General features: G+C 41.6%; 1 protein-coding gene across 1 annotated transcript in view; it reads left to right on the forward strand.

The window, feature by feature from the left end:
* Positions 1-12289: 12289 nt before the first annotated feature.
* Positions 12290-22597, forward strand: part of TMEM178B (transmembrane protein 178B) — a 212663-nt gene continuing 202355 nt past the window's right edge. The window contains exon 1 of the mRNA XM_062569937.1: positions 12290-12830. Coding sequence (XP_062425921.1) covers positions 12449-12830 — 382 coding nt within the window. The 5' untranslated portion in view covers positions 12290-12448. The remainder of the gene's footprint in view (positions 12831-22597) is intronic.

The raw sequence follows: 22597 nt of genomic DNA on the forward strand, positions 1-22597 counted from the left end.
GCAAATCCCTCTGGAGAGAATGTGTTGTATTAAGAGATTGACAGACTTTGGGTGGGCATTTGAAGGATATTCTGACTTTAAAAAAACTCATCAAACCAATGCCTCAGAGTGAAATCTGCAAAGATGCAGCTATTAAATACTGCCACTCTAGCTATCTATCACTGTAAACTCTTGGGAGGGAGATGCAGCATAAAAGAAAAATATAAATTATTTTTCAAAGCCAGTTTGCATCTTGAGCTCCTTGCCTTCCCAGACAGCAGGGCAGTTGAGGCAGCATTCTTGCCTCCTGGGGAAAGAGTGAGTGTTCTTCCCCTCTCTCTCTCTCTCTGATGCCCCTGACTGATGCTTGAAATGGTATTGACAGTTCTTTAGAGGAACTGTAGCATGCCCATTTTTCATGGAAGATGAGCTGTTCAACATAGCAGGGGGTATATGAAGCTGAACAGGCAAGTGAGGAGGGGAATGCAGTGAATCTCCACTCATCTGCATGTTTGTCATTTAGACTGACTGATCTGCTCGACAGTATGTCAGAATAAAATATCAGTGGTAGGTCTGAAAAATTAAGGCTGAAGAGGAGTATTTCTCTGTGGTTAGATCAGGGGTCTGGGAATGAGGATTGTTGAATCCTGTTCTATTCGTAGCTCTGTTACTATCTCACTGGATGACCATAAGTAAGTTAATTAACCTATCTGTCATTTTACCTCTCTGTAAACTGGGGATAATAAAGCCCTTCAGAAGTGGGCTGCAAGGAATAATTGATCAGTAGAAAATGGTTCAGCTTCCTCTAGTGAAAAACATACTACACAAAGTACTATTGCTGTTTTACCAACAGTATACATGATACGCAGTAAAATTTTTTAACAGCAATAGTAACGAAGGCACATCATATTGACTGGAGTTGCAGAGGGAAGGAAAAAAAGAAAAATATTAAAATGACAGAATCAACTGAAAAGAGAAGAAATAATGGAGACATCTGGCTCACTGCTGATAAAAGCTCTTGTAGTTTCTCTCCCATCCTCCCTTGCAGAACCCATCTGAAAGGACATCTATCAAGGTTTTCAAACTAAGGAAAAACAGCTGTCCATCTCTAACTCTGTTTAACCAAGTGTAAGAAAAAGGAGTGAATAAAAAATGTTATACGAATTAAATTCTCAGGAAGGTAACTGTCTCTTAAACAGAAAATGCAAGGAGATTAGGTAGCTTGTCTGAGTATCTGTTCATGGATTCTGAGGTGGCCTACTCTTAGCAAGGTGCTGTCTTGAATCTAGATGTTTTGCACTTGCAGGCTGCAGGCTCCCCTGTTGACTTCTCTGGTGCGTTCCAATGCACATGTTCTCTCATTGTTCTCCTGTTTTACCTGCCTGTCTTAGGGATATCCAGACCAATACTGACCATAGGATTCATCATTAGCTCTTCAGGAGCTCTCTGAATACCGGCTGCTTGACTACCATATGCAGGATGGCAGGTTTCCCATAATCTGGCTGGATTACCAGGGACCCAGTCCTCTCGGTAGTACTCCTTGTAGTCCTAAGCATCACTGACTAGCCTTTCCCCTTTCTACAGTCTTTTGGAGGCAGAGCTAGGGAAAAAGACAATTCCCTTGAGAACCTTTGCTTTGAGTTCTGAGTTCTCCACTCCAGTCCTGAAGGGTGACATGAAACTGTTGTTCACTGTGCAGGGCCATGCAGTGGATGCAAGGCACAGAATACAATCTTGCATAGCACTCTAAGCCAGCATTGCTCTTTGCTTCAGAACTTTTTCATGTGCATTTCTCATCCTCAATTTCTTTAACCTGTGGGAGCATTCTTTGGTGTGGTCATTCTTTGGATTCAAGTTTATTCTTTTAATTTTATGCCTATGAGTACTGAAATTCTTTTTCTCCTTTTTGTCTTCCTTGGGAAATTTTATTCCTTAGTCCACTTCTCTGGAATCAAGCAAAAGAATTATCTTCTCCCAGGCCAATTTCTTTAAAGTACCTATTGTACAGAGTACAGTCATTAAGACTTAGCACTCTTCATTTTTTCTTGATGGGTGGGTACATGCCAGAGGCCTTTCTAGCAAAAGAAATAAACGTAGGTCTTCCATGGGCAACAGTTTTCACGGAAGCAGCCATAATGACTATGTTGTACATGACTGAATGCTCCAAATAATTATCAAATATACATTAAGCTCTTTGTTTTCCCCTGCTCTGTAAAGTAGTTGGCATAGACTACTCTCTAGAGGCACTGACATCTTTCCTTGTCACTTGCTTGCCCTAAGTGGTTGAGTCCCACTCAGTCCCACTTTGTGAATGGCCCTGTTATATTCAATGCTGACACTATATTCAAAGCAATGCTAAGTTTGCCTCTGTCTCTTAGAGATGTCCTCCTGCCTAGCTGTTACTACACTGGGCTTCTTGGAAGCACAGGAGATCCCTTCAAATGTTCTTCTTTCTTCAGTTAACCCAGTGAGCTGAGCTTCAAAATCCAACTGCATCCTGCCTGGCTGCTGTGGCCCCAGTCTACCCCACTAATGGGGCGGTTCTGCTATGAACAGGGTTTCTGGAAATGGCAACAAGGTATCACGCACACAGATCCTGGCTTTCCACAAGCTCTTCACTATTGTAGCTGCTGCTGGTAGCATGGAAGTCAGAAGCAACTGCTTAGGTGCCCCTAGGGTCTCCAACTGTAGACTCTCTTGAATACAGGACTTTGGAGATTGTTCTGGCCCTACGCCAGATATGTGGGAGGAACTGGAGATCTGTTTGTCAGTGACCAGGCTAGTTGTCCTGGCTGGACACTTCAGACCGGCCTTTCCCTGAAATGCTTTGTACCTGCAAAGCTTGCATGCATTCACCACACTGTGAGCATCTAAACTGTTGCTGTAAAGCACTTCAAGGTGCCCTGCTTCTGAAAGGTGCTCTAGAATAGAGACATCAAGCTGTAGGTTTCTGTAAATGCTTCATTTTCTATGTCAGCTTTAGTGGTATGATATATTGGATTGTAATTTTCAGTGAAAAATAACAATGGCGTGTGAAACTAACTGCTGTTGTGATCTCAACTCAGTGCTGACAGAAGAAAAAGAATCATTAAGGAGCTTCTCTCAACTTGTAGAAAACCAGCACTAGTAGCAATTCTGCTTAAATATATAGATTTTCTTTCCTCCTCTTTCATTCAGTCTTTGTTAAGACTAACAAACCAATGACGATTCCATGGAAACTAGATCTCCTTGCTTAGGAATTCATCTTTTCCTGCCGCGTATTTCCCACCTGGAGCTTTAATCCTCTCATTGTGATCTAATCACTTCCTCAACAACCAATTGTGATATCCCAGTGTTCAAATTTTAGGTAGGAAAATAAATTACAGAAACAGGTGAATTCTGAAGAACTGAAGCCTTTATTTTCATGCAAAATGTTGGTAATAAAGAATTAGAAGAGCTAAATGCTAAACTGTTGGAGAGAGCAGCCAACATATCTAAATATCATCCTAGATGTCAGCTGCTGTGCACGAACACACATGTGCGCGCGCGCGCGCGCGCACACACACACACACACACACACACACACACATTTGTACTTTTCTATTTTTTGGGTTTAAATGAATCTACTCAGCTAGGACCTCACAGCCAAATGAAATTTGTGAAGACTGCAGTCTTCTGAGCCATGTTCCAAAATGGAGGAACATTTTTAGAGAATATGATTTTTCTAAGCAGGTACTACTTTTGGCATTGCTTACTATTTTCTTTCCAGTCCCCCCATCATGATTTTTCATGATTTTCTGTGATTTCTGATTTTTTTACTAATCCTTGTTCTTCTTTTTTGACTAATGGAAGAAACAAATTGGCAGCTGGGAACTGGCTTTGTAGATATGATACCTTCATTACCAAGAAAGCATGTTAGACTGTATCTCTGTTTTTAAGTGGATTAGTTCAGAAAACACTGTTGATGTAACACACGTCCAGGAAGTCTCTTTGAGAATGAACAAAGTGTTCTGAAATATGTCAGTAACTTAATGGAGGTTGTGCAGTGTGACCTGATACCTCAACCAAAATAACAGTACTACAGATGTGCCTTTTTATAAGACTGCATATATGAACTGAATATTGATGTACTACAGCAAAATATGAATTATTCAGGCCTTAATATATTGCCAATCTATGTAGTAGATGTATCTTTAAGAATAAAATTCACTTCTTACAAAATATAATTATTATTGGCAGCCAAGATGTCTGAGATTTGCTTCTGAGTCAGTACTCTTTGGCCCTAATATCTCATCTCTGCCATCCTGGGTTCTTTTTGCTGGTTCTATAAAAATTGCGAGATTTATGAATTTTAATGAAAAAAATAATATCTACTGTTTTCCACTGAGCCCAACGATGGTGATGTTAGAGAGCCATCTTTTTGTAGCTGGCTTTGAGCAGCTGCAAAAACTTCTTGCTATACAACTCTTTCATTCAGAGCAATGTCACCTTCATCACTGCAGTAGGCAATGTTTTTTTCCTGCAGCAGGATTTAGGAAAGGAGGCTGAGCTTGCAATGTAGCCATAAAGTAAAGTTGGGGAAGCAGAGGTGCTTTCACAGTGTGGTTTGCTGTGAACAGTAGTCCTTCTAGCGAGGCACATGGGGAAAACTGGTCTGTGGGAGGCAGTTCATGCAGAAACTTTGTTCAGCTCAGAGGAGAAAAAACTGGAATATGAGGATGTTGACTACCAAGTTGGCAAGACAGTAAGCAAGAGGCATAAAAGATTTCTGCTGTGACTGCAGAGCATTGCCAGCTCCCCCAGAATGAGGCTGAATCTCCACTTGCAAAACCAAGATGTATTCTCTTCTATGGGGAAATAGATTCAGAAGGGCCCTGAAGGCTAAAGGTAGCCTGTATGATTTGACTGAGTTGTCTTGTAGCCCTGCAGAACTCCTTTCAACAAAGACTTACCCATGTGCAATTTAGGCCTTTTCTTTTTCTTAAAGCTTTTCTTGTTGCTCGTCTGACATTGGAAGAGCTTGAATATTTACTCAGGACTCAAAAAGAATGGGACAAGTCTGGCTTTTGGGAGCCCCTTCAAGTATTTACCTGTGAGCATGTGGCACATCTAGGTCCTATCACGTGGTTGAAAAAGGTAAAACTCATAGCAACACCTTTAAAAGTGGAGTGATAGGTTCCAAATTACTATGCAGTTTACCACGGTACTCATGAATATTCAGTCTGAGTGTGGCTGGTACAGTGATAATATCTTCTGTTGAGTGAATTTGACTAGGAGACCTTGTTTTCAGCAGCTTTTGGCTTTGCTAAGCTTTAACTGTCTGGGCTGACATTTCCAAAGTATGGTTTCTGCTTTGGGATGAAGTTTTGGGGGGAGTCTAATTATGACTTACATAGAAAAAGTTCTTTCTTGATTTACCTGTGTTTAAAAATATTCTTAGAGATGTTGTGATGAGAAGCAGTGGTTATCAAACATAGTAGCTGTGTCCACAGCGTTGTGGTTTTGATAGTTGACAGATGATAAATAATAAAGAGTAAGTTTTCACAGGAAGCAGCAATTTGAGTGGAAAGCCTCTAGTGAATTTTGGGGATTTTGTTTTTGGAAAAACAACAGTATACTGTGGTGCTTTTTACTCAGGTACTTCTTTTATCTGTCTGCCAGTCTCTATGTGAAGCAATTTAGTGTTGGCCATTCTCTCAGGTTTATTGAAAAAGACTATGTTGGACTGCTCATCTGCATGTGTTCCTGCTTTCTGCCTGGCAAGTCATTTTGTTTCCTTCCAAAACAGTTCAGTTCTCTTGGTGCTACACTCCATCCAGCTCCTGACCCCCTGATTAATTCTGTCTTAGTTCATCTATGCTTTCCCTTCTTCACAACTTCAAGTCAGTAAATCAAGACACTGAGAAAACAACAAAATAAAAATTGTCCATGAATTGCCATTCATTTGCATCTTGTGTTTATGAGGTAAGAGCTACGGCCATATCCCCCTTTTATACAAACTCTGTTTCCATTCATGGTAGATGTCCTTTGAAAGATAAAATAGTGCAGTCCTCAGATGGCGGCTGTTTGTTGCAGAGTTTGGAAGCTATTTACTGAGCCTGGCAGTGAAGTACAAACATAAAATAACATAGTCATACAATTAAGGCAGTTGAACCCCTTCTCAGAAAATTGGATTTCCCCCCCCCCCCCCTTTTTTTGCCAGAGCTGCTGTTGTGAAGCTGAGGGATCAAAAAATGAAATTTTCCCCATCTGATGTCAATGTGGTCCCCATTTTCAATGTGTCCAGCTTCCCTCACCTGTGGTCTAATTTGTAGAAATATTGAAAACTGCATCTAGACCAAGGTGCCTGGAAGCTGTCCTCGGAGGAAGGAAAGCTCTCAGTGCTCAAAAAATTCTGGTTATAAGCTTCATAAATTGAGCACCCAAAATATACTGACATGTTTAAAATACTGATTATTATCTTTATTCCTCAGCTGGGAGCTGTGAAGATAAGTTCACTGATGTTTGTAAAAAAAAAAAACAAAAAAACATAGCCCCCCCACTCCAAACACCACAATGAGAACACCACCATAGAAAAGTCCATGAGGAAATTAATCACTCTGTATTCAACATAAGATCTGTATGCTCTGAGTAAGTAGTACATATGCCACACATTGGATGATAAAGATAGCAGAAGATTTAAATGGAGTTCGTTAAATGAGTGGCATCCACCCTTAGCATTGAAAAAGACAAGACATCCATGGGGGAAAAAAAGATGTAATTAAAGATTGTATCATAATGTGTATGCATTAGAAAGGGGTAAGTTAATGTTGCACGGGTGATGTTAAATCTGGTATTCACTAACTTGCTTAACTTTACAATCCAAATGGATTTTGTAGAGATAGAGCAAAACTAAACCCCTCTGGGAGTTGGTGGGGGGGACACAGAGATATCTATCTAGTGTGTGCAGCTAGATACTTATATGTGCACGGCTAGATGCTAGTGTGTGCATAGTTTTCTGGCAAATTGTGTGTGTGTGTGTGTATGTGCATGTGTATGGCTAGCTAGTGTGTATGCAGCTGTTTGATGTTTCCTTCTGAAAATGCACTTCTCTATTAGAAGCAGAAGGAGCATTAGCAAGTGGCTAGGATGCCCAGGTTTTATACGAGGAACTTTTACATAGATTTCTTTGGTCCAGATCTTTCTTTATGGATCCTCTGTTTAGTTCTGAATCACTTGAGCCCCCCAAAATCAGTTTGGCTTTCTTGGCTGAGCGCCTCTGATGCTTTGGTGGGAGATATCCTGAGATACTTCTATGGGTATGCGGCATCTTTCACTTACATGTTAGCAGAATGTCTGCCACAATGCAGATTCACCCATGCCGGTGTCCAAGGTGCTTGTGGAAGATAAAAAGTATTAGTAGTTATAATTTGTTATATCTGTGTTTGGTTTGATTACTGTCTTGTGTTTGAAATCCTGTAATTAGAGCACTGAACTGCCTCCTGGGTCACCGCTACTCCAAGTAATACAATACCAATATGAGCTCTTTTGGCTTCAGTAAGAGGTACATTACAAAGAATGAAGGCTGGAGCCCATGTAAATTAAACACCTCTTGGGAAATGAAGAGCACAAAGGGAGAAGGGAAATACCGAGGATCATCTCTCCCTGTTGAATAAACGGAATTAGCGGCACAGATCCCTAGAAATGGGAAGAGCATTGAGCTGTTCAATCCCCTCCCCCACTAGATGGCACTGAACTCTCTTTCTTTAAAAGAAAAAAAATGTGATGGAAGTCATTTTGATGTAGGAAAAAATGAAGAAAAGCAAATTGCAGTTGGTCCTCCAGTAAGTCTGCCCTTCCTCCCCTTGCAGCCCTGCACCCGCCTGTGTGTGCCTCAGCACCACTCTCAGTGCCCCATGTCTGGCGCCTTCCTGGAAGGCGTTGGGCTAGGGGAGCTCGAGGATGCTAAGGTGACTGAAATGGTCCAGTGAAGAAATGGAGACGAAGCCTGGCATTATCTGGAAGGTAACGTGTGTGGTAAGGTCTAACAGGCAATGTCACTGGCTTGTCACAACACACATCTTCGTGATGGAGGCACTGGGCTCTGCTTCGCTGTCCAGTGCCTTTGGACATGTTTGCAGTGCACCCATGTGGCTTTAGCTTTCCCTCTGAAATCATAATTTCCCTCACTGAAATCATAATGTGCAGAGAGGAGAGGCTCAGCTGGCATTTTAATCTTCTACTCAGTCTGCATGTTTGGCCCCCAATTCATTTAAGACCAACAAATTAACTCCCTTCCCCAAGACACCCTCACTTCACTGTAGGCAAACGTTTCCATGTAGCATGCTGAGGTACATGCTTTTTTTTTTTTTTTTAATGAATTTTTGCCGGAGAGCCACAGCGATTGCTTTTTCCTCCCTGTGATGAGGCGGGGGTGGGGTGGGAGGAAGAGAATTTAATAATGATCTGTTTGTGCTGAGAAGGGGCTGTCTATAATAATCCTGGGAAGAGACGGGGGCAAGGTTTGTAACGCCTGCAGCAAGCAATACCCTGCCCCTCCTGAAAGGAGCGAGATGATGATGAGGAGGAGGGAGAAAATGCTTAATTCTATGAGTTTAAGCAGAGCTCCTCTGAAATCCAACACTCGTCGGCATTTATGTATTTAAGGTGACTTGCAGGAGGATATAGATTGCTATCTGATTGAGCTACAATACAAGCAGAAAAACAGGAATGCATGGAGACTGCCACCAAGATGCCTTTTCCGAGAAAAAGAGAAAACCTGGATGTGCATGGCTTCAGCCCCTGTTTAAGAATGAGAGCAGGGAACAAGTGTTGCTTCTCCCAGTGCCGAAGACCCCCTGCCCCCGAGCTCTTACATCTTAGGAGCATGACAGAAAAACCTGGCACCTGGATCTTGCTAGGTCCAACCACATGTTGGCTCTTTTTTTTGGCTCTATTAGGCTGTCATTTTAACATGTAAATAGCAAAGAAATGTAGACACTATTGCTTTCTATGATATCCCTGTCCCCTGACATATCTTTGTCCAGCATCACCAGAAAAACAGATCTGGTAGCTGGATCCTCCATTTTGCCTTTCCACTCAATTTTCCCATTCTGTAGTCTAAATAGAGAATAAATGTGGCAGATCCTCCTGCATGTGACCTCAACTCTGCCTCACAAAGGAGCAAGACAACCATTAAACCTTTTCAGCACTTGGTTCCTGCTTTTTATTAATTGATTCTTAAATCTGAAGTCCAACAATCCCATCAGTGCCAAAAATATGATTGGTAAAGTTTGACTTGCTCCCTGTTCTCACCCTCCAACTTGGGACTTGAAGCTAAAAATTGGCAAAGACATCCTAATGCTCTCATATTTCTATGTGGGAACAACATAAGAGACCTGTTCACAGTCTTCTCTTTGTAGCAATTTTTTGACCACAAACCTTTAAATTTTGTCCCTGAACAGATAACCAATGTGGCTGTGCCAAATCCGCTATAAAATTAAATTCTTCTTATGTAGTTACTTGAAAAATCCAAATAGATCCAAGTAGATCTACTTGTGCTTAACTATTTCCTAAAAAACTTAGATCCTTAAAAATTTACCTTCCATATGAACAAAAAAGGAAAATTAGGCAAAAAAAATCTTTACATAGTTCCTTGTTTCAATAAAACCACTTAATCTGGAGCTTTTTAGATAGGGTTAGCTTTTATAACATTGACATTTTGCAAGAGGGCTGTTTGAGCAGATGCAGATGATCGCAATATCCATAGTTTTGATGATCAACTTTGGGAGTTTCTTAATCATGTTGGAGTGGTAAACAATCTAGTATGTATAAAAACAAAAATGTCTTATTGGGACAAATGCCTCTACCTAGCTGAGAATCCCGAATGACTTGGGACCTGAGTTTGCCAAGAAAGTATGAAGAGGTGCGTCACTATGTTTGATGATACAATTTGGTTTGGCTTGGGGCCAAAAACTGATAGGATCGAGCAGTGTGGTTTTTTTTCTGATGCAAACATACCATGGCATAAGAAAATCTGGATATATATTTTTGGTACACAAAGAGCTACACTCTCTCCCATTTTCTTTCCCTCCCCCCTCCCTCCAGTTTAGCAAATACAATTTATCTGGCTGGGGTTAAAAGCTGTTGAAGTCCCAGAACTGCCACCCTTTGGGCCAAGAAGCATCTCCAACCCAGGGGTTCCAGCATAGACTGTATTTATTTTCGATGTAGATGACACAATTTGGGCTTCAGGGGCCAAAAGTGAGTAGGATCCACTGTGGATGTAGATACTTGCAGATGTTCCTGGAGATGTGTTAGTTGTGCTTATGTTGTTTCCTGTTCATGCTGTGGTGTGTGAGAGCCAAATACTGGATGGGGCTAACTGGATCCCTCTGCCTGCTCCAGGATATGGTGATCCTTGTACACCGGGATCTGCCAGAATCCCAAGTTTTTTCATGCAAGGGAGATGATTATGCTTATTTCTTTTTGAAATAGCAGCATTCAGAGCCCAGGGGCCTTGATATTCTGGATCCCCCAGAATCTAGGTTTTTTTCAGATTTTTTTCAAGCTCATGCTTTGTATTATATAGCTGGTTGGGATTTTTTGATGCAGTAAGGAACTGCTACAGTTCTGGATTTCTGGGTGACACAATGTGAGAGACTGTGACAAAAAATCAGCAGGATCCAGTTAGATCCAGGTTTTACCATTTTCCCCTTTTAAGAAAGTAAGACTTCGACATTTCCTGTCTGTGAAGTGGTGCAGTTTATCTTTAAGGAGGCTAGAGAAATAAGAAATGAGTCTCACGTTGCATGGGTGACATCACTGGCTTTTGGCTCAGTGCTCTGTATTCTCTGTCTGTAGGCTTTAGCCAAGGCTGCAGGGCTCAGTGTTTGAACAAGGAAAGATTCCCAGGTGTACAGAAGATTGGATACGCTCTTATTTGGGTTAAAAACGGTGAAATGAGATTTCTAAAGCTTGTGGACCCCAGCTTGCCTTCTGTTGCTCTTGATTGCTACAAGATGGGTGAGTTATTCCCATTAGAGAGAAAGGGAGTGGAAATTTAAGGAGAAGAAAAAATGTCTGAATATATATCTGCTGATGCTGGGGATAGGATTTGCATGAAGCTGCTAAGCTAAAAATCTAAGCTCCTATGTGGAGATCAGGCCATATGGCAGAGAATGACCGAAAGCTGCTGACAACCATTAGGAGCTGCTTTCCTCTCCCCCTGTAAGGTGTGTAGCTCTTTTTTGTTAGTTTGTTTTGGTTTGATTTCCTCCGACCTCCCCTCCCCATTCCTTAGCATCCTTTCAATCAGCCATAGCTCTGCCTGCCTGCCTTCATCTTGCAGATGGTTAGCGTGCCTGTGTGTTAGGAAAACTGTGCACAACAAATTGAAGCATTGGTGAAGAAGGAAGCTTTTCAAACAACGGCGGAAGGGGGTGGAAAAACGATGCTGGGGCTGAGGACTGCTTCCAGTGCTGCCTAGTGGGAGGTGTACGGTCTGTGGCAGCGGCTCCGGCATCAGCTCCGGCTCCTTCCAGCCGCCTCTTGCGCCGGACCAGGACCACGGAGGCTGCTGTGCTGCTCTGTTAGTAATTCGGTGCTCTCGAGCTCCAGCTGGTCGAGAGAAGGGATCGCTACATTACGTTGCCTTGATGACAGCGCAGACAACAAAACAAACCGAGTGAATGGCAAGGCTGGCAGGGAGATGCTGAGGTGTTTTGCAAGCCAAGATGTCAGTGACTGTGAGCAAAGTCTGCTGAGGGGGAGACCTGCGCCTGCCTGAATTTGCTGTTACAGTGGAGGAGGTTATATTTTAGCCACAGTTTCAAAGAGCAGCAGCAGCAACAACAGATTGCTCCCCCTCTTGCTCCCTCCCCTTCGACCCTGCTTTAAACCCAAGCAAGCGACTGTCCAGATGATGCTCTCTGTGAGCTGCTGACAAAGAAAAGGCAAGTCCTTGATTCTTGCCACCGGGATAGTTGGCTGCTTAAGACTGGAAGATTTCTCACTGTTGAACTTTTCTGTCCTGTGATGCTGCGGTGAACCTGCTATCTGAAAGCTATTGCTTCTGTATTTCCAAGCTGGTCAGGTGGAAAGAGATTAATGGACTGATCAAACAGCCATAGCCTTCCAGTCTCCGGCAGGGGCTATATTCCTTCAGCACGCACAGCTGCGTGGGCGCTTGTGGCGAGGGGAGCAGGACCCCGTTGTGGAAGTACTCCCCCAGGCTGCTCCTGCGCCAAGCGGAGGGCTGCGTTTCTCCTCGTCAGGTCTCCACCACTGAGGAAGGAGGCAGATGAGACGCCAGGACTGCCTCCAGGGCAGAACTTTGTAGCGCTGCCCGAGTCCCCCCGCAGCGTGGATGTGAGCTGCAGGAGTTGCGGATGTTTGAGGCAATCTCTACTGAGTGACACCAAGCAGCTGCCCCGGAGGATTTTGCGTGGTCTCACATCTAAGGGCTTTGTCTGTGGTGAAGATGTCCATGGTGTTTCTGTGAAGCTGAGGTATGGCTGCTGGAAGGTTACTGCTGTATGCTGGCCTCTCTTTAGCTTTGTGTGCCCTGGGCATGCTGGCTGTAGCAATCTGTTCTGACCATTGGTATGAAACTGATGCCAGGAAGCACAGAGAGAGGTGCAAGAGCATCACCGGTAAGAGAAATGATCCTGGCTTCATTTATAACTCCAACAACAACCTGCCTCTCAGGGCCAGCAGGTCTAGGTTGGACCGCTGGGAAGGGAAACTCCTCTTGGCAAGAAACAGGAGGCAGATCTTTGCTATGAGTCCAGTCGATGAGTGCAACAGACAGTACAATTCAACCAACATGGGGCTCTGGAGGAAGTGCCTCCGACATGGATTCGACCAAGAGCTGGAGGAGCTGATTGCCAAAGGTAAGGGCTGCTTTTACCAAAGGAACATGCCAGGCCCCCCTGCGCTGCCGAGGCTGAGCAGAGCCATTTGGGCTCACAGATGGGAGCTGGCGTCTCCAGCCAAGTACCTCTCCTTGCGATGGGTGAACTGGCTGGGCTCTGCGTTGCTTTCCAAATCGTTGCCAAAGCAGTTTCCAGTAGGATCTCTACTGCTGCCACTTGGGGTTTGGGAGCAAGAAGGCGGTGGGGGTGAGAGCAGAAACACCCCAGAGTGTCTATCTCTCACGTGTCTGTTTCTCTAAGCTTATTATAGTCTCCCCATCACCATGGTATCAGAATGTTTTCCACATAGACATGAAGAGTATTAATAAAGCAGACATTAGAATTTGTTCTAATGAAAAAGAAAAATTCATTTTTTTTTTAAGTTTGACCCTGCTGACTCAGCCAATGTATTGTTTCATTGGAGGTTACGTTATGTCTGTATTTCATCGAATACCAAATGCCCCATCAGTCCTGAATTACACTATTTGCAATGTTCACATGCAGGCTGCTTCTATCCTCAGATGGAGAGTAAACAAAGAGAAATGCTAAAAAGCAGGAGGGAACCCAGCTTGCCTATTTTTACACTGAGCTACGTTTTGGAATATTTTCAGTGGCTACAAAATATTACATGAATTTATCAGGAGTGTTAAAAAGGAATCCTTTCTCTCAGGGTGGAGATGCATCTGTTTGTAGCATCTTTGTGGTATTCTTTTTCTTGTCTTTTGGTCCTTCTTTTCTCCCTCAAGATGACAGTTCAAGGTGATGGTCAGTTTGCCTCTAATATTTCTTTAATCCATAGTATCGCAAGGGGAGATATGCACAAAACCCTGTGTACAAAAATATTTATGTTATTGCAAGATGATGAGGGTTTCAGTTAAAGATGACAGCATCTTTGCTGCCCACATCATGGTTACCCCATACAACAAAATAACATTTTCCTCCCATGGTTCTGCTGTTGCTTTCAGATGATTCCCTAGCAATTTATTTCTATCACAGTGAAACCATTGCTTCTTACACTCTGCAATCTTTAAAAATGCTTGTTTTCTAAATGTATTCCCTGTCCCAAACTCCCTTGATAGCCTATGTTAATTTCTGCTTCAGAAATTGCATACAGAATTACTGCTAAATCTAATTATTCATGAGGGATATACTTTTACATGTGGTTGCCAATGTATAGTTTAGTTCTGTATATTTTAAAAGTGAGCAGTAGAGGTTACTGGCGCAGTATAAGCTTACACTGAAACAACACAGAGTGATGTTGCAGGGAACTCCTTACCCCTTGATCACTAGTTTGGGTCTAGCCTGTGCTTCTAGTGACTTAATGTCTAGTTGCTGTTTAGCGACCTACATGAAACAAACTGGTGGCTTCAGTCCCGTTTGTAATGAACGTGAACATGTCCAAAACCTGTCAGCATGCTGGCACCCCGCTGGTGGTTTCAGTGCCTAGGGATTCCTCTTGTCTGCCTAGGTGAGGCTGCAGGCGTGCTGGGCTCGCTGTAGAGGGCTGGATTGCTCTGCCACGTGCACTTTCTGTGCTTTGGGCATAAACAAAGAAGTTCCACCTTGACAGCAGACAAACATTTCACCAGAGCTCACCTTTGGGAAATAGAGTTTTAATTATTAGAGAGGCTTTTCCTCTCGGAATAAGTGAGACTCATTCCTCTCTCAGCTGCCTGCCTTGTCCTGGGCTCAGGTGTCTCCGTTTCTCCTGCTAGAAGCTGGTGGAATCGCCTGGCACTGGGAGATGCGTAAGTGCAACGCTTTGAGAGTTAGTGGTAGTGAAAATGTGGGATCTCAAACTCAGGCAAACTCCTCCAATTAAATGCAGGAGAAGATGGTCTATAAAAGATCCTGCTTTAATTTGAGTGTGTGTGTGTGTGTGTGTGTGTGTGTGTGTGTGTGTGTGTGTGTGTGTAATGAGCCAAGTCTAAATATACATAAGGGGACATTGAGCTAGTAGCAAGGGTTGGATTGCTGGGCTCAGGTAGTGTGGGTCCCTGCAGACATGTTTCTGGACATATGTGTATGCAAATGGCCACTTCGCCATTTATCAGGTTGGTGCCCCAGTGTCAGAAGTGCCACTCGTGCACGTAAAGGAGGTACGTGCAAATACCGGTGTGTGTAACTGCTTGCCACTGGTTTGGAAAAATACGTGTTAAATGCTTACCTGACAGTTTCTTTTCCTTCTTTAAAGGTTTTTGGTGCACATTTAACAAACTTTTAAATTTTATGTTGCAGGAAATTTTAAAGGAGAGATACTCTTAATGGTAAATACCAACATTACAGTCCATTTGGTTGTTGTTTTGGAGTGAGGATCTATCTATACTGTAACTCTCAGCCATGATGAAGAGTAACACATTAATGTTAATTCTGTAGAGGTGTGTTGTTTTGGCACCTCCAGATTAAAGCATAGAAAAGCAAATATAATGGCAATGTAATAATATAGAACTTTGGCTTGTTCAGAAATAAAATTGAAGGTAGCAATATCAGAGGACTGCCTCTTTATTTTACAGAAATAGATCAAAAAGAATGAATGGGTTTTTGCCAAAAAGAATGATTTTTTTTTGCCAAAAAGTATTGTAAAATAATCACCAATTAAAAATCCTTGTATGTTGAAGTTGCTGAATTAGAAATTTGATATATATGCATAGGAGCCAGCTTTATGTGGGTGATCAACCGGTTCCCACCTGAGGAACAGATATTATACTGTTTCTTTATGATCCACAGTTTTGGAGTGAAAGTAGAATAAGCAGATTTGCCATTACTTTTGGGTGTAGAAAACAGCTGCGAGTTCAAAATGAAGCAGGTATTGTAGGTTCATCTTCACAGAACCAAATTCCTCTTCTAGTTTTTCTCCCACTGGAGACAATCATCTAGAGTTAGAAGATGCAGGGGAAGGCATTTGGTCAAAGCATGCCCTGCGCAAATGTGAAGAGCTATGAAAGTACAGTACCTGTTGTAATCAGATACCCCAACTGGGGTAGATATTCCTGCACAGCTGAAATTTCTTCCTGCTTAAAATAAGAGCTGCAGGAAAAGTATCATTTAAAAGATCTATTTTTAGGTTGTCTTTGGTACACAGGCCTTTTATTCTCTAACTTCTGTGAACTGTTAATTTAATCTGGCACACCTCTTCTGGAACTGGATAAAATGATGCAGGTTCTGGCCCCAATATTGCGTATAATACTATATGTAATTGAAAGTAGTGCTGTTAAGCTTTTCCTTTTCCTTTTCCTTTTCCTTTTCCTTTTCCTTTTCCTTTTCCTCTTTTTTTTTTTTTTTTTTAAGCTGGAGAGGATCTAAGTGGTCCATTTATTTTGAGACAGATCTACACTTTTCCCTGGGCAAAACTTCCAGTATTGAGGACAGTAGGTTTGTCTATCAAAGGATAACAAAACATCGTCATTAAGAGCCTAAATGCCTTTGCAAATACCCTGCAGTTATTGTGGTTATGAACTGTGCTGAAATTAATGCAAGTTATAGACAATGGCCTGTTGCAGGATCAGGCCCTATGATGCCTTGCAATATTCTCATGCCAGTGGTTTTAAAAAACAGTTCTGTTTCTGAAGAATCTGGGTCATTTCCCTAATTTTATTCTATATTTCTTATTTTTACTTTCTGGCAAATACATCAAAACCTATGTTTGATTTTGCTAGAAAAAATGGAGGTCTCTTACTTCAGATTTCTTAATCATAGATATTATGCATATAAAACTGTTGCTCCTGTTTAAAATTCTTGTATCCATTTAGTTATATTCTCATAGAATCAAGGTGAAGATTTGAAAATAATACAATTAGATATAGAAAATGAATTAACATGAGCTTCCACAATTAGGCATACTCAGGGAAAGGCAGGCAGACGTAAGGGACCAAAGGCCTGAAGAATATTCTACAACTGCATCAAAATCAGGCAATTAATTTATTTGCCTTGTTATGATAAATGAAAGAAAATCTGAAAGAGGAATTACAGACAATAAAGAAATTACTAGAATCAATCATGCTACCCAGGACGCAATCTTGCTAGCTTTTACTCACCTGTATTTACTAACCTGTATTCCTGTGAGTGGGCTAACTGGATGGAAGTAAAGTACTCTTTGTAAGGAAGGACCAGTCCAAGAGAAAGAGCTTACCAAGGTGATTTGCTGGTTTTGCCTAGGTGTTTGAGCAAGTCTATTAACATGCCTGGACCAGAGTTTCACTGTCAATCCCCAAAGCCTCGTGCTGTCGGGAGATGCTGACTCTGGTCCTATTCAGCACAGGACGACGCTCCTTCCCGACTGACATGTCTGCACTGTCTCCGCAGTGAATTAAATAGCTCTGCTGCTTACTGCCCCTGGAGTGTAGCATTCTCTCCCTGCTGTTAGATCCACTGCTCATTGCTTAGCACTAAGTTTCTAGCAAAAGTAGCCTTCCCTCGCCCTACCAAAAAACCCAGCCACCACCTCTAAGCACGCAGGGACTCGAAATGCAGATCAGTACCAATTTGTGACAAGGAGAAGACAGACGTTATTTCCTGCTTCCATGATCACCAGCTCCTGACTCCTTGCATGTGACTCGTAGTGCCCCAGACAGAAAAGTGGAACCCACCAAGTCGGCATGGTATAGCCACGTTGCTCAGATGCTTTCCTGCATTAATAGGGAGGGAAGCAAGAAAAGAAAAAAAAAGTGATTACATCATTTAATTATAAAAGTACAATAAAGTATATGAAGAAGTTGCACAATAACCAGAGATCGTTCCATTTAGACAATTGCTACACAGAGGACCTTTCATCTCGCTTTTGGAAGACTGCCAATTAAACCTGTCTGGGCTGAGCTCTGCTGCCTGCTGCTGGAATCCAGTTATTTAAAAAAAATTACAAGGACCTTAATATTTCAATCCCCCGCTTACCTAGCTTCTTCCTCCAAGATCCGTGGAAGTCATAGAAAATCCTATTTTCTAAACATTGTATTGTGAGTATATTTAGTCCATGCCACTACTGAAAAATAAAGGAATCCTAATTGCATCCTAATGCAAGATTTCTGGGATGAAAGCAGTCTCTGTTTAGATTTGTCAGATGCATGGCACAACTGAGCAAGAAAGACTTAACAGAACTACTTCAGCCATCGGTGAGGATTATTTACACACAATTGGAAAAGCCTGGAGAGAGGCTACTTGCAGCTAGCTCTAGGAGTAAAAAGATTTATTTCTCTAAAAGTGCTTGCAAGACCTTACAATTATGTCAAACTGACTTTTTAAATGCAGTAGTATTGCCATGGAAATAAAGACAGCCATTCTTTTTCATGTATTTTCCATAAATTTAAAGAATCCAAGTGCTTGTTTGTGTGTTTGAAATCCCAACTGCTCTCCAATGCACTCATAAAAAGGACTTTACTGAAGTCTTGATTCTGATCCTAGTGAAGTCAATAGCAAATGTTTTATTGAACATGGTGATGCAGCAAGTTCAGGCCTTTAGTGTTTCCTTTGAGGTTAAAATAGTCCCTATAGAGAAAGGCCAACACAAGGTCTGTGCTCCACTCTGTCACAGGAAAGTTATGCTGAAAGGATTAAGTGAAATTTAAACAGTAGCTAGGCTTTGAGTCAAGCTTTCTGCTATCAAGGTATTTAGCCTTCACCATTTTCAATGACGTAATTCTCCTTAGTCTATCAATGTAGATCAGAAGTCAAATAACTACATGTTTCTAAGATACAGCAAAGACATTCTCTTATTCAGAGATTTTCTATTTCTCAAATCATTTAACTGATGAAATCACTGGTGTTTCATGGATGTGAGGTCAAGGAGGATTTGACCCATCCCTTTTTAAATAATCAATTCTAATATTTTAATTGCATCAAACTTTAATAGCAATTAATTAAAAAGTATCTTTACCACCAGTAATAAGAACATGACACGTTCCTCTGACACATCCGAGATAATTAGTTCTATAATATATATATACTAAAAATACTAAGAACATATATGTAATTTAACAGAGCTGCAATTGTTTTTAATCATGCTGTTTGAAAGGGAAAATTTCAATCAAGTTGTTGGCTTTCAAGCAAAATTGTCGTGAACACAAATGGAAATCGAATAAAAAAGATGGGATCATGCCCTTCTCAACAGAAACTGGTATTTGCAGAGCTGCATACAAGACTGCTTACTTAATTACTGTTCATTTAATGGAGCATCCAAATCCTTATGAAAATCTCAGCATTGTTTTCCTTTCTGCTTCCTTTCTTTAAAATCTTTGTTAAATTTATGGAAGAATTAATTTGAGCACAGTTGTGTTCCATTTAGTGTAAAAATAAAGATATGTAAAGAAAGATTATTTATTTAAACAGAGATGATCTGAACTATTTTGTCATCTCCAGCAATAAAAATCCAAATTAATATTGCTTTTTCTCATTGAAAAAAATCTCTCTATGCACGCAGAGTAAGTGGTGAACAGTTCCAGAATGGAATGACTTCTGGTTGCAAAGCCAGAAAATGTAGAATAGAACTCTCTGTTTTTTAGGTTCTGAAAAAATAATGATAAGCATTTATAATGTAAGTAAGTCATTTAATGGCTCGTTGCTAATTAAGTGTGGCTGGAACTCTTGAGTACATATTTCTCTCTTTAAGAGCAAAAGAAAGAAAAGATGATTTTTTTAAAGTTCTTAAGGTATAAATAAATAAATAATGTGTATTCCAGAATTCAAGTGCCTTTAACAGATCATTCAGAATAGAATCCACTTAAAAGAAAATAAAATTAACCAGCATATTTTCTTTGTACGAGAGAAATCAGACCATAAAATGGAAATTTGCCCATTTTATCTCTCATAAAGCCTAATTCCTCCAAAAATAAATATTCAGACCTGCCCAGATAAGCCTGCTGAAATCATAATCCTTTGTAGACAGTTACCAGAAAAGAAGACAAAAAGGTAGTTTTGGAGTTAGGGCAGGGCTTACAGAGCCAGGATTCAGTCCAAGTTCTACCGTAGTCTTTCTGTATGACCTTAAACAAGTGACTTAATCTCTTGTACCTCATCTCAGTATCAGTATAGTAGAGATTTTGTTCGTTATTATTAACACCAGTTATAGTTGTATCAGAGGATTTATGAACCTTAAGCACGGATCACTAATCCATGGATCACCTTGCTAGAACAAGTACAAATGCAGAAGAGAAAAATGCCGCTCTTCTTTTGACATATTGCTACACTAAATACTGTAGAGTAATTCAGCCTAATGAGAGAATACAAGAAGATGACAAGAAAATTATGTTCAGCATGACTGGTAGTGGCTTTAGGATACCAGCCGGCTGACCACATTTCGTAAGCACCATGAAATGAGGGCTTCCTGGAAGAGTTGGGAAGAAGGATAATGAATTAAAGGTGCAGATGTTTACAAGATAGTCTTCCAAAGACAGGGATGGCACAGGCAAAATCATGTATCTGTCTGCTTAAAAACTTAATAAGTAGGTGATGAGGCTTGGCTTCTTTGGTTGAGTGGAGGAAGAAGTTGACATTTCTTTAATGAAGACAAGTAGGTTATGCTAATGAGATAGAGATAGAGTAGCAGTCTAGGGTTGCAAAGAGAAATGACATGGTTAAAGTGACAGGTTAGGAAAACGATCTGTCTAACAACATCCATTCAGGATGCAAGGAGGGCAAGATCATATTTGTCAAGGTCAGAGAAAAGAATATCGTAATAAAAAAAGACATGAGATGATGAAAGTTTGGGTAGAGAAAGAATCTGCTAACTTTAAACAGTACCTGGAGCTAAGGACATATTGAGACACAAGTTGTTGACCAGAACAACAAAGGTAGTAGAGCTGCCTGTGATAATCAAGAGAGGAATTACTGATGAAGACTTACGGTAAAGAATGAGGGAAAAGAATATTAGGAACTCTGTTTTAGCTATGATAAGTTCAATTTGATATCTGCATGTCAATGAGATAATATCGAGAGACAGGTCAAGCATGGTACAGATGTAGGGAGACAAGTTAGAGAAATGAACCTGTGAGCTGCTGCATAGAGGCTGTAGTTGAATCTGTATTTCCAAAAGAACTTACCAAGGAGTAAAAGATAGAATGAGAAAAGCCCTGTGAACTTTATCGAATAATGACAAAGTGGGGAGAAGAAGAGTATCTTCTGGAGGACATGTAGAAGAAATTAGTTCAAACGTAGTGAGAAGAGAGTAATGTCATGGCAGCTGAGAAATACTACTGAAGATAGCTGGCATGTCACAGCAGATGAGACCAAAATATTCAGAGTATGTTGAAATTTGCCTAGTATGTAAATAGAGACTTTGTCAGGAGCAATTTCAATGAAGGAGAAGCTACAATGGCCTGGGGAGCTTAGACTGTAACTGATGGGGGGACTGCAGACTGCATTTGTACCTGGTGTGTTCAGAGAGGTTCATGATGAAAGGGAGGTGAGAAAAATGAATGATATTTAGAGAGGAAAATTAATGTTTTTAAATGAAAGAATGTTTTAAGATGAGGATATTTTAAGATGAGAGAGGTGCAAGATATTTGTATTATGAGAGTAAAGACACAGCTGGGACCACGAGATCAAGGAGGAGAGAGGATTCTGGGGCAAGAATGGCCATAAGGAAGGTCAGAGGTGGAATAAGACTGGCTCAGTGGCAAATAAAAGAAGTTAAGGTAGAGCACTGCATAGGAGGGCTTTTTATCTGTGACAGGGAAGAATGGGGAAGAAGTTGTAGGAGGGGAAGAGGAAACAGAAGGCAAAGCTACTGGAAGAGGAAGATGATAGTTTGTCAATTTTCTCATGAAAGAACTGGCTGAAATCCAGTGTAACAGCTGAAGTGGGGGCTGAGGAGGTGGGAGGGCCTGAGGAACAAGCCAAACGTGACAAAGAGGTGACTGTGTGAGTCTGTGATTTATCTGCAATGAGCTGGGGTAGCAAGGTTAGGAAAAGAGCAGAACTGAATGGAGAAACAGTGTATTTGCGCAGAAAGCTAGCGAGGCGGTGGGATTTTAGGTAGAGGTGCTGCACGGAGAGAGAGACATGGGATGGCTGGTGGCAGCCCTGAAGACTGCAAGCGGGAGGAAGCCCTCAGTGCTGCTGCTGGCCTGGTGTGGCAGACAGGCCAAGGGACTCAGGGTGATGGTGGTGGCTGGTAGGTGATGCTGGGAGTCTCGGTGCCAGTCTAAGGGGAGAACACAAGGATGAGGGCAGAATGCAGGACCTGGCACCCAGCCCAGGTCTCTTTTAGGTGCACCCATCTTTTAGGTGCCTGAGAGGCTCAAACAGGATTGAATGGAGGGGGCACGAAAACATAAGCTTAAGGGTTAGGTAGGTCAGTACCATGGGCTGTCATCTATCATTTGCCCTGCCTTCACACTCTTAAGTTCATGCTGCATAGCCTCATGGGGGTACCAACGTTTTTCCTTCTAGCAGAAGTGAGCTGTGTTTCCCTAGTGCTTCGAACAACTGTACTTTGATCTCACATTGAACCGCCGGTGCAAATAAACAAGAATTAACTACAAATTTAGGCTATTTTCCAAGAAGGGGGAGGACCAGAGGGACATATTTGCAGAGCTGAAGGGCTCTTATGGATAAAGGTCATTTCAGCCTGTCGCGCTCCTCTCTCAGTGTTTCTACACTTAAAGCAATGTGATCTCTCAAATAAATGTCAGGCAAATCAGGGTATCCTGGACCAGAAGTAACCTCTTAGGCCTGAGGGCTGTCTGGAGCATGAAAAGCGCTGCTGTTCTGGACTCACAGGGAGATTTGGCCTTAGCAAGCGGCCTGTTATCTTCTGC

This window comes from Rhea pennata, chromosome 1, assembly GCF_028389875.1.
Source record: "Rhea pennata isolate bPtePen1 chromosome 1, bPtePen1.pri, whole genome shotgun sequence".
NCBI classification, from domain to species: domain Eukaryota; kingdom Metazoa; phylum Chordata; class Aves; order Rheiformes; family Rheidae; genus Rhea; species Rhea pennata.